Source organism: Cricetulus griseus (assembly GCF_003668045.3).
Source record: "Cricetulus griseus strain 17A/GY chromosome 1 unlocalized genomic scaffold, alternate assembly CriGri-PICRH-1.0 chr1_1, whole genome shotgun sequence".
NCBI lineage: Eukaryota > Metazoa > Chordata > Mammalia > Rodentia > Cricetidae > Cricetulus > Cricetulus griseus.
Window position 1 is genome coordinate 141,500,381 of NW_023276807.1, and position 14,204 is coordinate 141,514,584.

Consider the following 14,204-nt stretch of genomic DNA (forward strand, 5'->3'; position numbering starts at 1 on the left):
ATGGATGCATAGAGGACTTCATTAGCAACTTCAGGTCAAAAGGTGCATGATGCAGGCCTGGCCTATGCCAAGCTCAGGATTCAAAGGGCTGAGGACCATCTCTTGCCTGCCTGGAAGCCTGGCTCACTTTTAAGTGGTCCTGTATGGGTGAGGTAATCTAGTGTGCCAGTCCCGGCTCCAAAAGTGGGTGGTCTTTGCAGAGGGAGGTGCTCGCTCACTCTACCTCTGGCTAGAGCCAGTTCCTGCAGCTGGCCCGAAGGCAGCCCACAGACTGCACTTGCACATTTCTTCATTTCTCACTTGAGTGCCCTTCTTTGGGTCCCTTTCAACTGCCCACTTTAGATCGGCTTCATTACACCACCGATCCATTTGTCATGTAAATTGGGGGACTCGGGGAAGTTTTTCTTTTGGCCTTGTCTACGGAAGAATACCAAGAGGTATTCAAAACGTATTAACACAAATCAATGGCACCAATAAAAGCGAAATCTCCTTAGCAACATAGTCTTGATTGCAAAAGGAGAACGGAGAGCATTTAGCAGAACACTGGCCCACATGGAAGACGCATTTGTCTGGAAGAATCCTGCACAAAGCCTAAAAGAGAGATTTTGAAAAAATCCAAAATTAACTCACAGGGAACAGTTACTCTTTTTTTCAAAAGTCCACAATTGGCTACATTAAATCTATCGTGTGCTTTTGGCTCTGCAACATTGTATCTCAGAGCTTTGCAAACTGAAATTACGACACCCTGCAAGCTTCACATGAGTTACAGGGTGTTTTTTGTTTGTTTTGTTTTTTGAGTTTTTTTCCTCCACTGATTTCTTTGGTAAAGCAAACAAAAAGTCTTAAGAAATATTCATCTCACACACAATGTGAAGAAAACTGAATGGCTATTTAACAATATCTAAGACTGTAGGTACAAAAGGTTGCGCTATCTTTTAGATTTCTGCAATGGAGTCTAAGATGCTAACTACTGCAGGAAGCAATGGCATTTTGCTGCAGTTTCCATTTCTGAAAAAGAAACGGAATACAATTCTAAGAATGTTCTCATTTTTGTTAAAATGAAAACAGTGAAAAGAATGAAAATTCAGAAAATAAGGTACCAATTCTTAAAAAAAAAAAACTAATACACAAATAATCAAGGAAACACAAAAATGCAAAAATAAAGCTTGTCTCTTCAAATGTTTCACGTGGCATTGCCATTTTGTATCTTGAGTGAAACAATTCAGGTAATGGAAGTAAAAATATCTTCTTTACATACCACAGAAAAATCCTTTTTTGCATTTTGATTTTTTTTTTTTTTTAATGTGTAACTTTGTACTGGAACTCGCTTTGTAGACCAGGCTGGCCTCAAACTCAGATATCCAACTGCCTCTGCCTTCTGAGTATTGGGACTAAAGGCACACCTGGCCAGAGAAAGTCCAAAAGTGAATTGAGTCAGGTATTTTTGTCAGAATTATCTCTCTGTGGGTTCTCCCTATGTCATGCACACAAATGCACACCTGAGAACAAAAGACCGACTTTGTGAAACGCTGTTAACTGACTAGACTATGGAGTGTGTATGTGTGGGGTGCTGTCTGACACAGCTTAATTTCAGTTTATCTTGAGCTACCTATATCATTAGCTGTAGCCATTCCTCACACCCTTGTAACAGGTCAAGCCTTTCAAATGTATTACAGGTCACTGAGTTCCACCAACTGAAAGGCTAAGAATGTCATCAGACAGCACCTGAGACACATAGCTGACTGCTATAGCCCTCCTACCTGGTATTCCTACCAGTGTGTTTAAAAAAGTGCCTTGATTGATAACTTTGCTTTTTAACTACAAAAATACGATAAAACATCTGCCACACTGAAACATGGAATTTGGGGTAATCTGAATCTGTTCCAGGCCATGATTCCATGATTGCTTATATTTGGCTATAGAAGAAACTCTTATTCCCTTTGAGGTGAAGTTGTTTTTGCCCTGACGTATGTGTGTGTGTGTGTGTACACATATGTGTGTGTGTGTGTGTGTGTATTCCCACATTAATAACTGGAATCTGGACCAAATAAAATAGGACAAACCCCATGTGGTTAAGTCACTTGACACAATGCAACACTGCTAAACATTTCAGGGGTAGTGGCCAGATTTACTTCTGCCTTCACCTGAAAATTTGAGAGTCTAACAGGATAACTGACAATCTTCACTAAATCTGCATTCATTTCAGAATTTAAGGACAACCTTTAGAGCAAGGGTGTAAGACAGAAGCTGCACTTTTCCATTTTTTCCTTCACAGTATAAACCAGGGCCTCAAGCATGCTAAGCAAGTATTCTACCAAGTGGCAAAGTTTACAAATGCCTACTGCAAAATTTTCAAGTTCACCATGCCAAGTCCTAAACCCAAATTCATAAGTATGTTGTCAACTTAGTTATTTTATTCCCAGACATCTGTGAGAGTGCTGTCCACTGTAAGTGTGTGCATGGATGTGGATTTCACTCGGCCATGACCACAGACCCTTCTCAGTAGACAAGTTTCCTGTGAAGTGACTTAGAGACTCAGTTTTACTTCACCCATTACGTTCTGCAAAAACAAAATGCCATGCTTTGATTTAATTTTGGCCATAGCATTATCTCGTGAAACCACATGCTTCAATAGATTCTGCAGAATCAAAAATCAACTGTTAAACAGAGGGAATGATCTTATTAATTTGGTGCCTTTTCATTTTTTGTGGGGGTTGTGAGAACTTAACGCAGGGCCTCACTATGAAGGCTTGACTGGCTAGAACTCATTCTGTAGACCAGGCTGGCCTCCAATTCAGAGAACTTGCTTCTGCCTGCTGAACTGTAGGGTTAAAAGGCAGAGGCCAACATACCCAGCTTTCCTTCTAGACTTTAAGTTTAATAGTGTTTATGTCAAGAGGAAGAATTGGACACAATTTACTAAACTAGGACCCAGGAGGAAACCACTCGGCTCTATCAACTAGCACTCCCTTCTTTCTTGTTGCTCTTTGAAACTGTCTAGCCTCTACGATCTTGTCATATCCTCCAGCGTGCCGGTACCCAGACTGCACCAGGCCCTAGGGGAAGGCATCTTCTGCTGAAGGCTGGTTGATGCTATCTCTTTAAACAAAAGTAACAGAGCAATAGATAGCTAATTCACCAAAAACAAACTACTTGATATTCAGTTCACTAAAATATTTCTGAGATATAAAGCTAAGAAGGCAATATATTAGGTTTCGAAAACAGGAAAACAGTCAACTCTCAATTTAAAAGCATTGTGTTTAGGAATGCAAGGGAAAACATGGGTCTATGATCTCAGATGTAACTACATTTTAAAATGTAGTTTTTATATACTTTTTCACATATTTTTTTCAATATTATAGTCAACATTTCCACAATCTTTAAACACACAAAATATTTTAAGTACATATGGGGAATACCCTACCTCTAATTATTAATTTTTTTATTCTTCTGTCATATAATACTGACTGCAGCTTCCACTACTTCACTACTCTCAGTTCTTCTGCAGTTTCCCCTCCCTCATGTCCACCCCCTCATCCATCTCAGAAGAGAGCAGACCTCCCAGGGATATTAACAAACATGGCACGAGACACAGTAAGATCACACATAAACCTTCATATCAAGGCTGGGTAGGTAATCCAGCAGGAAGAAAAGGGTCCCAAGAGCAGGCAGGAGAGAGTCAGGGACACCCCCAGTCCACTGTCAGGAATCCCCCAAACTCCAAGCCAATAATCCTAACATATATGTAGAGAATATAGCACAGACACACGCAGGATCCTCGAATGCCACTTCAGTCTCTCTGACTCCTCCCTCCATGAGCCCTGTTTGTTCAGTTCGGTGGGCCATGCTCTCACAATGTCTTTAGCCCCATCTGTGCTCCTGCAATTCTTCCTCCCCCACTTCTTCCCCGAGGGGAGGGACCTGTGGAGACCATTAACACACATTCTCTCTCTCTCTCTCTCTCTCTCTCTCTCTCTCTCTCTCTCTCTCTCCCTCCCTCCCTCCCTCCCTCCTCACCTTATGTTTGGCTGACCCCACCTCTAATTTTAAACACAAAATTTAACAATAGCCCATTTTTGCTGATACTTTACATCCTAATACTTAGCATTAAACATCTTGGTACATGATCTCAGATAAAACATAATGAGTAAGAAAACATAAACAACAGCTGAACAAAGGTAACATTGTGAGATAGTCACAGTATCTTCCTCTTTTGACAATGAAAGCAAAACTAAAGAGGCCAAATAATTGGATGACCTTATAGAACATAAGAACTGAAATCAAGACAAGCATCTTAGTGGCACCATAGCTAATGCCTATAGTCCTCAGTTGCATGAAAGGGTTGAGGCCAGCCTAGACTACATGAGAAACCATCTGAAAACAAAACAAACAGGACCAGCATTTTGAAACCCATTTTCAGTACTAATAGAATGAAAATTTTAGCCTGGTAACAAGCCTATAATCTCACTACCTGCAGGCTAGGGAAGGGGCTGAGAGTTGAAGGCCATGCTGGGTTAGGTAAAACTACTAAAAAACAAAAAAGAACAGAACAGAACAAAAATGAGAAAGAATTAACATTTTCAATGGTTTCTTTGGGGAAAGATAAAAGGCAATTCTGAACTATTCTCAGGTCTAGGTGAAAATACTAGACCACCAAGAGGGTAGCAGTGTTTGGGAAAGGAGTTTAGTGGCAGAGTGCTGTCTGTCATAAACTAGGCCTTAGGTGACATGACCAGCATGCAGTTAATTAGGATAGAAGGGCCCACAGCTAGATGCTGGTGTAGTGCCAGAGACAATTTTAAACGTATTTTACTTTTGATTCAGCAAGCCAAAGCACATCTGTACAATGAAGCACCAGGCATGCAGCTAAATTTCACATGGTAAACTGTGAAGCCAAACATCATGGAAAGTCAAACAGTCTGATTATGTACAGAACAACATATAAAACTAGTGCATCTGAACTTGTGCAAATAGAGGTCCCAACTGCACATATCACCACCATTGTGCATCTTACACGACTGCAGTGGAAACTGTCCAAAGCCTATATAGCTAGCTTGTGTCTACAAGGAAACAATCAGAAGAAACACTCCATAAACACCAGGAAAACAACTATGGGAAAGTCAGGGTTCTTCCTGACTGAAAATTGTTCACTTACAAAACTATTCTAATAATTGGTATAAATCATTTTTTACTATTATTTAGGGTTCTGTTAAATTTTGTGGATTTTTAAGATAAAATTACTTGGCATATAGTCTAAATAACTGGAATCTAGTCATTAAAGACTCTTGGTATAGCATCAGCTGGTAATTTAGATAGACACAGTGAACCCTTCACGAGGAAAGGGAAACATTCACCTCAAAGCTAAAAATGTCACATCAGCTTTACCACTCTATTTGGCCAGAAATAATGATTTTAATCCAAATATCCATAGTTGTGTGAAAAATATAATAGTTTGTAAAATATATTATCTGGCAAAAGAGTTTCTATACAGCAATATTGACTGCTTGTAAAAAGCCAGTGATGTACAAAAAAAGATCACAGGTAATTTATTAGCTTATATACAAACCTACATATTGGATTTTCTAACAATCTATTTTTCTTGGCCAGTCTAGAAAGCACCAAGGGTTCATGACTTAACAAACTTAAGAACAGAAAACAGGAGCTGAGGAACAACCTTCATTTTAAATATTTCCTTGGACTGATGTCCATGTAACAAGGGTGCCTCTGACACATAATCTCCAGTACATGGGCACTTAAATTTATAATTTAAGAAATAATAATACTGTAAGCCATTAATGAAAACTCTAAATGCTCGAGGTGTGATTAGCTTATGGTAATGCACATACAATGCACCATGATTCTTTTCTGTGTACATTTGAAGTATGGGAGTGCATATTTCTAGGGACTTTTTCAGCAGGGAACACATTTCTAATTACAGTTATAAAAGCTTTTAAAATCCTGTACTTAATATTAATTGTGAAAATATTCTTACAACACTATAATTCTGAAACTGCAATTGACCAACAATAGAAGATAAATGGCCTCTTAAGTAGGCCACAGTTTACTCATAGCTGTGGCATTCTACAGATTGACAGCTGTGTACAGGGAACACTGTTGCATAGTCTGCACGGTCATCATGGCTTACTGCTCCTTCTGAAGCCTGAGGCTAATTCAGCACTGTGTGAATATACAACCATTTCACACCGAAACACAGAGGAAACACTGGAGTTTGAAATAACATTACTATGAAATGCAGTAATTATGGAGGTAGGACATACCTACCCTGGCTAGACAAAGGCTAAATAAAAGTGTGAACTGTTTAAATCCTTTGTACTGAGTGCTTCACAGAAAAGTTTTCTATAGATTCAAGTTAAATTCCTGTGTGTGTGTGTGTGTGTGTGTGTGTGTGTGTGTGTGTGTGTGTGTGAGAGAGAGAGAGAGAGAGAGAGAGAGAGGGAGGGAGGGAGGGGAGAGAGGAGAGACAGACAGAGACAGAGACAACATTGGGACACTGTCTTAAATCAAAGTTTTAAAGACAATTCCTAAAGTCCCATATAGAATATGAGACACCGGCATTTAGCTATTCAAATTTATATAGAAGCACAGTACTTTAGAGAAGTACAAAGAAACACTTTTTAAAAATACAGGTATATAAATTAACAAAATTGGTATTTAAAAGTTTTAATACAGGGAGGGGGTAGTGGTACCAATTCTTAATACAAATTATTTAACATAGTTTATATAATTTCAAATGTTATTCACATTATTGCTCGATACCACAACTGTATAGAACAAGTTCTTGACACATTAAAACGTGTATAATTTTAGACTTATAAAAAAACAAAGTCTATACATAGGCCATTCAGAAATCTATAGTGTGGAGATATGTACAACCAAACAGAAAAACATACATGTATGTGTATATTTAAAAGTAATAAGCTAATCTGATCTGAACTTAAATATCCAATTTTCAATCAAAAAAGTACATAACTGGATTGAAAGTGAATGGGTAGATTGAAAATGGTATTAAACATGCCCCCCATTTCTTAGCAACTATCTACTCTATATAACAATATACCAGTGTTGTATCAGATGATGCTTTCTTTCCAAACTATTCAGAAACACATCCATTCCACAATTATGTTAGACTGGGAAACATATTTTACTTTTAATTTTAAAGGGGGTACTTCTCTACTTCTGTATGTAAGATATGCTGTGCAATAAACATCATTGAGTGCAGGTGCCTGTTGCCTAGAACCCCGAAGACATGCTACTCTACAGTGAACTCACTGAGCCCTAGCAACTGCTGCTGCATGCACACCATTCATGATGTGTCAGCTCTAGGAAAATTACCACGTTTGAAGACAGAGATATTTTCAAAACCACTGCTAGTTCTTCATAAAGCCAAAGTGTATCAGCTGAGACAGAGCATCAGGAACTGTGTGAGAAAGGTCAGCTCAGGCCCAAAAGGCTACACGAGAGAGATTACTGTTTTCAAATAACTACTGTGGCAAATTCTAAAGGGAAGAAAAAAGATCAGTGCAAGAGCATGTCAGAACAGACACCAAATATGTTTTGCTATGTTAAGGAACTGATAAAGGACTGTGTGACCCTTGTTGACAAAATAACAAAGGCTGGCCATTTTTATGCTAAGTTCAAATGTATTTTTTTTTCAGAATACAAAAAGTAATCCTTGAAAATCAGAATACATAACAGAAAAGAGCACAATAACTTAAGTATTAAACATCTGTATGAAATAACTTGCAAAGTTTGACAAATATGCACACATAGAACATGCGGTTATTTAAAAAACAAAACAAACAAAAACACCACCCGATTCTGTAGAACCAGCATCATGTCACCAGCAGGAGAGCACCAAGCAAGGCACCATTGGAAAGACAACACACTTGGAAAGTCTCTATAAATAAAGCAAATGCTAATCTGGTCGAAAAATCGGTGTCTTTGGTAAAAATTCTATGAGGATGACCTGTAAAAAGAGAAGAAAAGGATTTTAAACAACTTAAGGCACATAGTTTTCTTAACCTTAAAACATCAGTCATATTCTGCTGCTTTTTTTTTTTTTAATTTGCTGCGCAATGGTGGTGCACACCTTTAATTCCAGCAGTTGTGAGGCAGAGGCAGGCGGATCTCTGTGAGTTTGAGGCCAGCCTGGTCTACAAAGTTAGTTTCAGGACAGTAAGGACTACACACAGAAATCCTGTCTCAAAAAACAAACAAAAAAAGATTAGAAGAACAAACAGGAAAGGGCTCAGGGAGAACAGGACAGGGACAAGAGAAGGCAATGGAGGGATGAGTACAAACAAAATGCATTAATATGTAAAATGTCATAATGAAGCTCAGTAAGTATAATTAGTACATGCTAACAAAACACAAAATTTTATTTTGAAAATCCACGTATATTTCAAAACTTTAATTACATCTTTTTAAAAGACAGGTCTTACTATGTAACCCTGGTTGGCCTGGAAACCTCTATGTAGACGAGGTTGGCATTTAAACCATAGAAATCTCTGTCTCTGCTTCCCAAGTAGTAGGATTAAAAGCATGTGCCACCACATCTACCCAAATTTTATCATTTTAAAACAGACATTTATATAATAACCCTGAACCTCATCACTGAGTTTTCTTTTTATTTCTGGACCTTTATCAAGTGTGAAATATCCTTCAGTTCTATGAAAAAAAAGTTAATGGAAGTCTGTTATGGGATATTTGTATACTGTGAAGATGCATTGCTGTGACTGGTGTAATTAAAAGCTAAACAGCCAAAAGCAAGGGAGAAGAAATAGGTGGGACTTCTGGGGGGAGAGGGGAGAAGCGAGAAGGAAGAGAAGGGAGAAGAGAGGGGAAAGGAAGAGAGGAGAGAGGGAAAAGGAGAGGAGAAAGGGAGGAAGGTAGGGAGGGAGCGAGGGAGGGAGGGAGGGAAGGAGGAAGGGAGAACACTAGGAAGAAGGCAGAATTGCCAGACAGAGAGGAAACAGGATGGGGAATACAGAGTAAAGATAACAAAGCCATGTAAAAGAACATATATTAAAAGATATGGGTTACTTTAAGTTATAAGAATTAGCTAAGAACAAGCTTAAGCTAAGGGAGAGCTTTCATAATTAGTAAGTCTCATGTCTTTTTTGTGAGCTGGCGCCTCCCTGGCTCCCACCCCCCTCCCCAATCTGTTTACCAAACTCCAAGAAGGTAATTAGAGGTAGGTAACATAGGTGTTCCACTTGATATACTGGAGTATCATGTATATATGCGTATGCTTCGAAGAATGAGAAGTACTGAGAACTGAAAACAAGGGGTCTCAGTGTATGGTTCTACGTAAACCTAGGCAAAGTTATGATCTGGACCAGAAAGGCACAATGACTTTGTAGGGAAGACACTTGCCTCCAAGTCTGATGACCTCAGTTCAAGCCCAGGAACTCACATTGAGAAAGGAGAGAACTCCTTCGGGGTATCCTCTGAGCTCCACACATGCACTGTAGCATGTGCCCTGTCCCCCCTCCCCAACACACGCTCACACAGATACAAAGTAAGTAAATGTAAATAAAAGAGAAAATGAATGATGTCATAACCTGTAAAATGGTGAACTACAAAGGCAGAAAAAGAAGACTGTCTAGGAGGCTTAAGAGATGGTACTTGCTTCTCTTCTAGAGGACCCAAGTTCAGATCCCAACACCCATGTCAAGTAGCTCATAACCACTCCAGCTCCAGAAGATCCGACATACTCGTCTGTTGTAGACAACCACACACACACACACACACACACACACACACTCATTCTCTCTCTCTCTCTCTCTCTCTCTCTCTATATATATATATATATATATATATATATATTTTATTTTTTAAGAGAGAAGAGCTGGACATGGCCCCAGAATTTGGAAGGCTGATCTCCTGAGTTCAAGGCCAGCCTGGTCAACATAACCAGTTCTAGGACAGTCAGTGCTACACAGCAAGATACTGTCTCAAAAGAACAAAAGATAACAACAAAAAGACTAAATTTCAAAACTTTGGGTCTTTTCTACCATATAGTTTATATAGTTAGTCACTATTTGTATTATTAATTCTTCTCTTTAATCAATCCAATCCCATAGGTCTTCTCTGTTCTAGAGTTGCTTACATATTTATTACAGCAAGGTGTATGAGCTCTATATGAATATTTCCTTCCTTCCTCCCTCTCTATCTTTTTGAAGAGAGGTTTTCAGGATCAACTGGAATTCACTATATAATTCAGGCTGGCCTTGAACTCTCATCCATGCTCCTACTCCTCTCCTACCCAATTCCTACAAGTGCTGGAGTTATAGTCAGGAACTACCCTGCCCAGCTTCCATGCACTTGCTCTCTCTCCCATGTAATCACATTCATTCTCTCTCTGCCTCTTTCCTAGGTTTCCTACTTTTAGTTTTGGGTACTCATTTATTAGGAATGCCTGCTCTGAAACCAGCAGTCTTCTGGAAACCTTAGCCTCTGGAAAGGTACAATACAGGTGTGCACCTCTAACCCGGCTATTCCTTTTTCCCAATCTCTTTTTTTCCTGGATTAGCAAAACTAGTTAAAATTGTTCCAAAGGCACTTTTTTTTTAAAAAAAAGATTTTATTTATTTATTTATTTATTTATTTGAGACAGGGTTTCTCTGTGGCTTTGGAGGCTGTCCTGGAACTTGCTCTGGAGACCCGGCTGGTCTCGAACTCACAGAGATCCGCCTGTCTCTGCCTCCTGAGTGCTAGGATTAAAGACGTGTGTCACCAACGCCCGGCTAAAGATTTTATTATGTATACAATGTGTATCTGCACACCAGAAGAGGGCACCGGTTGTGAGCCACCATGTGGTTGCTGGGAATTGAACTCAGGACCTCTGGAAGAGCAGTCAGTGTTCTTAATCTCTGGGCCATCTCTCCAGCTCCCAAGGGGCACTTTTAATAGTAAGCCAAAAGAAACTGAAAATGTTATAACACTAATATGCAAGCTAACTACTGTTCTGAATTTGAACAACAGTGGGCTAGATTAAATCCTTCCCATGTGCCAATTCTGAATAGAACAGATACAAGTCAAAACATCATTTGGGGGAGCTGGAGAGATGGCTCAGCAGTGAAAACACTTGTTGCTGGGATCTGAGTTCAGTTCCCAGTACTCACACTCCTCTCTAGTTCCAGGGCTCCCAACACCCTGTTCTGTATTCTCTGGGCACCAGACAGACACTTGGTGCAGAGACATACATGCAGGCAAAACACTCATACACATTAAATAAAAACAAAAAAAATCTTTAAAAAAATTAAGTGAATAAAAAAGTCAAGCGTTATAAAAATGCCTTTGACAAATAGATACAGTAAAGAATTTTTATTGTTAAAAATTCATTGATGTGAATAATTTCTAAAGTTGGGAATGCGTTTTTCTCGGAAACTGTGTCTTGACATGGGAGGCTGTGGTCATTAGTGTGGTTAACATGTAGGCCGGGAACTTTCATTTTCATTCTTAAGTTCCACTGGCTTTTTAATTTGCCTCAATAAAGAAAGTACTTCCTTTCATTCTTGGTTCACAAACACTCCTGTCCCTTTCTAGTTACCCTGTAGGAAGCCTTAGGGGTCACCCATGTCACTTTCCTGACCTGGTATTTACATAGAAGGTCTCACTGGCTTCCTAGTAGAGTATGTTCTCACTGAGGATAAGTACTTGCTGAGTGCCTAGTCAAAGTATCTCTATTCCTCATCCCACAACAAGACTCAGATAACATTATGGAAGGGAGGAGGAAAGAATATAAGAACCTAAGGAAAAGGGCACCAGGAAACCCTGTCTTCTGGACACGGTGTGCACATTATACTCATGAACTCACATTTATGAACTTGGGTTACCTTGCCCAAGATTTTGGGTAGATGGGTGAAGGGCTCATGCAACCTCACCCCTTAACTAAGAAGCTAGTGGCAATTCCTAGCTGCTGGGTGAAGGAGAATCATTTTCTTCAGGGTGTAGGCATTGGTTAAGTTGCCCATGATCCAGTAAATAATCCTGTACCAAAGCACATGCTAGCAACCCTAAACTCAACAGGTTATTTTTAAAAGAGAAAGAGACAGATAAACATGGAGTATAAGAGGGGTTGTGTTGAGAAGAAGGGCTCCAGAGGAAGTGGGGAATAGAACTTCAGATATGGAGGAAGAGGGGTATGGGAACAAAATACATTCTAAACATGTTTGAAATTGTCCAAGTATAAATAAAATATGTTTAAAAAAAATTGCAGGGCTGGAAAGATAACTCAATGGTTAAGAGCACTGGTTGTGTTAAGACAGGGTTTCCTGGTGCCCTTTTCCTCGGGTTCTTACATTCTTTCCTCCCCCTTCCATAGAGTTATCTGAGCCTTGTTGTGAGATGAGTAATAGAGATACTTTGACTAGGCACTCAGCAAGTACTTATCCTCAGTGAGAACATACTCTACTAGGAAGCCAGTGAGACATTCTATGTAAATTACAGAGGACCTGGGTTCGCTCCCCAGCACCCATGTGGTGGCTCACAACTCCAGCTCTAGGGGATCCAATGCCTTCTTCTGGCCTTTGAGGGCACCAGGCACAAATATGGTGCACAGACGTACATGCAGGCAAAACATTCATACATATAAAATAAAAATAAATACATCTTTTCAAAAAGTACTTTTTTCTCTACCCAGCTTCTTTCTTTATTTGTGCTCAATTTCCTTGTTTCTCATGTTTTCCAACTATAAATAAATGGTTGGACTAGATAAAAAGGTTCTTTGTAGCTCTAAAGGTTAATGATTAAATATTTACATGACTTACAAGTTCACACTGAATAAATATTAGATATTCAAACACATCTTCCACTAGAGTGTTTTTAAATTTCAGGCCCGAGGGGTGAGCACACTATTTTAAAGTGTATATACAAAGTGTAAAACAGTGTCTATTTTTTATTTTTATACATCCGTGTTTTGTTGAATGGATATACATGTACTATTTGTGTATATTTAAGTATGTAGCATGCGTGCACCGGGTACCTCAGAGGTTAGAGGAGAATGTCAGATCCTCTGGGACAGGAGTTCTATATGAGCAGACATGGAGATGCTAAGAACTAACCTGAATCCTCTGCAAGTGTAACAAGTGCTCAGAACTGATGAACCAACTCTCTAGCCCAACATGACTATTTCTGACTATCTGACTCTGCCTTAGTTTGAAGGAACAGTGCCCTGCAAACGTTTCCCTTCACAAATCCTACACACACTTCATACATGAGTGAAAACAAAAAAATAGTTTTGCATTGGTGTTTTATTCTAGATTATCTCTAACAGTCAAAATATAATAAAGGGGAAGCACTTAGCTTTAACAATCAGAGGTTGTATAAGTTATAGGCAAAGGCATATATATGCACAGTAGTAAGGCTCAAAGTTCATTAAATAAGGAGGCCTTTTCTTCTTACTAGCCTCTCTCTGTGTGTGACTATGGTGCTCAAATGCTTTTAAGCTTCCGAAGCTGTTTATTCCTGCTTTCAACTACTACAAATACGCATACATTAAGAATATCTAAAAATCACTTTAAAGGTCAATTTTAAAAGTACTTTTGTAGACTTTCTATGGTCATGTGAAATACAATTCATTTTAAAGTACTTAATTATGCAAAATTTCAAGGTAAATTAAAAAATTTCATGAACTATGCAGTTTAGAATGTTTTCAAAAGCTACTAATTTAATTATAAAGAAAGAATTTTTAAAGATAAAATCCAATTCAAATACTATATGAATGAATGTTCTTCATAGAGCTCCACTTGGAAATCACATAATTTACACTTTTCTTTTCTCAATGCAAGAGATTCAACCCCTTGTGTCATAGGCACATGCTCTACCACTGGGCTATATCCAGTTTGTTATTAACTTTCATTTTTTCCCTTTCTGAAATAAATTTAGAAACACAAAAAGTAATTAAAGCTTCAGGTTTAAGCTTGGTGCTCTGGTTTATACATGTATAATAGCAAATCATTATTTCATGAATCCTTTGAAATGTCCCAGTATCTGTCCTGCCCTCCTAACAGGCAATAGAGCTCTTACAATGATGAAATGACTGGTACCTGTCCAGGTTAACCTCAAATGGGCCTCTCAGCTGTTCCCTTTCTATGGTTATAAAGAAATTTAACATATGATTGTAAAGGTAAACCCTAAATTGCTTAGTTTGTGAACAGCGAGAGCTTGGGGTTGGGGAG

At 38.8% G+C, this 14,204-nt stretch overlaps 1 protein-coding gene across 1 annotated transcript in view; it reads right to left on the bottom strand.

The window, feature by feature from the left end:
• Positions 1-6,652: 6,652 nt before the first annotated feature.
• The window catches only part of LOC100765671 (cysteine-rich hydrophobic domain-containing protein 2), a 41,078-nt gene continuing 33,526 nt past the window's right edge, over positions 6,653-14,204 (bottom strand). Inside the window, exon 6 of the mRNA XM_035452150.1 lies at positions 6,653-7,987. Coding sequence (XP_035308041.1) covers positions 7,937-7,987 — 51 coding nt within the window. The 3' untranslated portion in view covers positions 6,653-7,936. The remainder of the gene's footprint in view (positions 7,988-14,204) is intronic.